The 3094-nt window shown below is 55.1% G+C and overlaps 1 protein-coding gene across 1 annotated transcript; it reads left to right on the plus strand.

The window, feature by feature from the left end:
* The first annotated feature begins 235 nt into the window (after window positions 1-235).
* Window positions 236-2730, plus strand: LOC126541353 (uncharacterized). Its single transcript, XM_050188100.2, has 3 exons — window positions 236-340; window positions 957-1199; window positions 1727-2730. Exons 1-3 carry the CDS (start codon window positions 329-331, stop codon window positions 2171-2173), a joined length of 702 nt encoding a protein of 233 aa, XP_050044057.1. The 5' UTR covers window positions 236-328; the 3' UTR covers window positions 2174-2730.
* The last annotated feature ends 364 nt before the right edge of the window (window positions 2731-3094 follow it).

The following is a 3094-nucleotide window of genomic DNA, read 5'->3' on the forward strand; positions in this document are numbered from 1 at the left end:
GGAGAGATTAGCGAAAGGGGCAGGACCCGCCAATTGTTCCATTTTGCTTCCAGATAGATTGGACGGCCGATTTTGCTTTCTTTCTTTCTTTTCCGTCCAGTGGCGGGCGCTGTCCGAGCGGCCAACCCCCTCGCCCCGACGGCGGCGTCGAGCGCGCGTTCACTCTCCAAGGGTGTCTTTGGGCGAGGCCGGCCCCTAACTCTTCCGGCGGCCAGCGACGATAGGACAGACCTTCCGGTGATCTAGGTCAGGCCCCGCGCCTGGTATAAAATCCGCCGGACGCCGGACCAGAGGCACACTCGAATTGGTCAGCAGTTCGCAAACAGCCATGTTCGCTCAGGTAGGGAACCAAGCACATGCGTCTCTGTGCCTCGGTCGGCTCTACCCCAGCGGTAGCCGCAGGATAACGCCAGCGTCGAAACTGCCACCGCCACCACTACTACTGGATGGATAATCGCGTTCCACGGACCGTACCCGTACTCGTCAGCTGATCCCAGCCCTCAGCACGAAGGAAGGATGCCTGGTGGTGGCTCGTCCAGTGTGCGCTGCCAGGCATTGTTCCGGCCATACCCCCCTTAGGGCCCACCCCTCCGGGACAATGTGGGCGACTGTCCCCCCCGGCTAAATAGTAGTCCAGTTCGACAAATTGGTGGCGGCAGATAAATTGATACTCCCACTCTTGCATTCCCTTAGAGAGCGCAAAATGGCACCTGTATATCCTAAATTAACCTCCCCTTTATCCCCATTAAGTTACGTCATGCCCAAACATCCGGATAGTGGAGCATAGACCGGCGAAAGCAATAACCTCTATATTTGTTTCTGTATTGAGGGATCGAGCTCTACTTTGTTTATCTTATATTTGAGGACGGGACGGCGCGACTTATTACCGCAGTCCATTTATAAGCGTTCTAAACTTGCCCGAGTACCATATCAACTTCCACCCTCTGCTCCCGCAGCTTCTCGTCCTGGCTCTGGCTTCGGCCGCCTACGCCGGCGTTGTCGGCCCCGCTGTTGCCGTTGGAGGCTACGGCCACCTCGGCTATGGCGGCTATGGCGGCTATGGCGGCTATGGAGGATACGGCGGCTACGGCGGCTACGGACACGGTGGATACGGACACGTCGCTGTTGCTGCTGCTGCCCCCGTCGTCAAGGCTGTCGCTGCCCCCGTTGTGGCCAAGGCCGTTGTCCAGGACGTCTATGTAAGTGACAACCTCAACAAACAGCAGGTTGAAGCATCTAGGCGTTAAACAGTGAGTAGTCGCTGAGAAAAACAAATATTTGAGGAATCTTCGCAAAATGCGTCAAACCTAATACAGACTCGAAAAATATCAGAGACTGAAAAGGTACCGAATGTTTTGATGCTTTATAGCTAGAAACTAACCGGATCAATGCACTCGAAGAAGCTGTAGTTTAAAGTATATGGTGTTGATTTTCATACGCTCATAAATGATCACAGTGGCAAGGAGGTAAATGAATAAAAAGTAGACGAAAGAGGGTGGGAGGGCAGAATTTTAAATTACGTAACAGCATCACAGGAACCTGAGCTATTCGTTCGCCAATAACAAAGAACAGCATTTGTAGATAAGCTTTTGACAAAATAGCCACAATGGCGCGTCACCAAGCGATCTAACTATCGCCAAGGGAAGGTAGATTCGAAACAAGGGCTCTGGAGACACAGAGCAATGCCCCGCTGACACGTGTTCTTTCCTCCTCGCCCACGACGCAGGCTGCCCAGCCCTACAAGTTCGGCTACGAGGTGAACGACGGACACGGCAACCACCAGAGCCGCCACGAGGTCGCTGATGCCCACAACAACCGTGTCGGATCCTACAGCTTCACCGACTCCTACGGCCGTCACCGTAGCGTGCACTACGTCGCCGACGGACATGGCTTCCGCGCTGCCGTCAAGACCAACGAGCCCGGAACCGCCGCCTCCCACCCTGCCGCCGCCGTCTACCAGACCCCCCACGCCGTGAAGGGTGTCGCCGTTGCCGCCGCCCCCGCCTACCACGCCCCCGCCGTCGCCGTCGCTGCCCCCGCTGTCGCTAAGGTCGCTGTCGCTGCCGCTCCCGTTGCCGTCGGCTATGGTGGATACTTCGGAGGCTACGGCCACGGCGGCTACGGCCACGGCGGTTACGGCCACGGCTACGGCCACGGCTACGGCTACCACTAAATTATGTGTCATCTTGTTAGGACTATAACTATTATTTATGTGCCTTCTTCGTTCGTCTCTCCGCCCCGCCGCCTCCGACAACACCGGTGTGATGTGCGTCCGTCGCCGCGCCCCCCCGCAAGAAACAGATTGTCTGTCTTTCCACCACGTTTTTTTCACACCTGTGCCGCCTCCTAGGAACTTTCTTTCTCTTTCCGTCTTCCCGGGCTGCTGCTGCAAGATTGGCCACGCACAACGACCTGTCTTCCCCATCGTCCCCGCTCAGGCTGTCCTTTCCTGTCCGTCTTCTTTGGCTTTCCCTTCTTCGTCTAGTAGTATTTCTCTACTCCTCGGGGATCCCTGCTGACCACGACCCCCCTGTTCGTTTCCACCCTTCTGTCTCAACGTCGCCGCAATGTTCGTCTCTATCTCATGCCTTTCATGTCCTGACGACACAGCTCTTCCTTCCGGCTCCCCTGTCCTGTCTGTCTTCCCTGCCACGAAATTTCTTTGCGGTGTTCTGTTACGTTGTTTGTATTATAAAAAAATGCTTTACAAATAAAGTATGTTGTCTGTTATTTTACGTTTTCCAATCATGTCTCCTCTGTGCATTACTTCCCCGCAAAGATTGTCGAGGGGAAGTTGCAGGAAAATCATTCGACCTCTAATCAACACCTGGAGGAGCAAGCAACATTTCAAATAGGTGCTGCGAAGACCGCTACCTCCTTTTTAGGTCCTACGACTCCCAACACCTAGCATTAGAGTGCGGCGGCTCTCCACCTCTCCATGTGTCCCCCGTCAAGAATTGCATCGCCACAGTCGGCTCGGCAATGCTTTCCCAGTTTCCTTCCTGACAGATAGCGAGGGTTCGGTGCCTCGGACGTGCCAGAAGTGGACAGCACCGTTATACCAAGCGCATCGACAAAAAAAGGTGACGCGCAC

The sequence above is a fragment of the Dermacentor andersoni genome, chromosome 2 (genome assembly GCF_023375885.2).
Source record: "Dermacentor andersoni chromosome 2, qqDerAnde1_hic_scaffold, whole genome shotgun sequence".
Lineage (NCBI taxonomy): Eukaryota > Metazoa > Arthropoda > Arachnida > Ixodida > Ixodidae > Dermacentor > Dermacentor andersoni.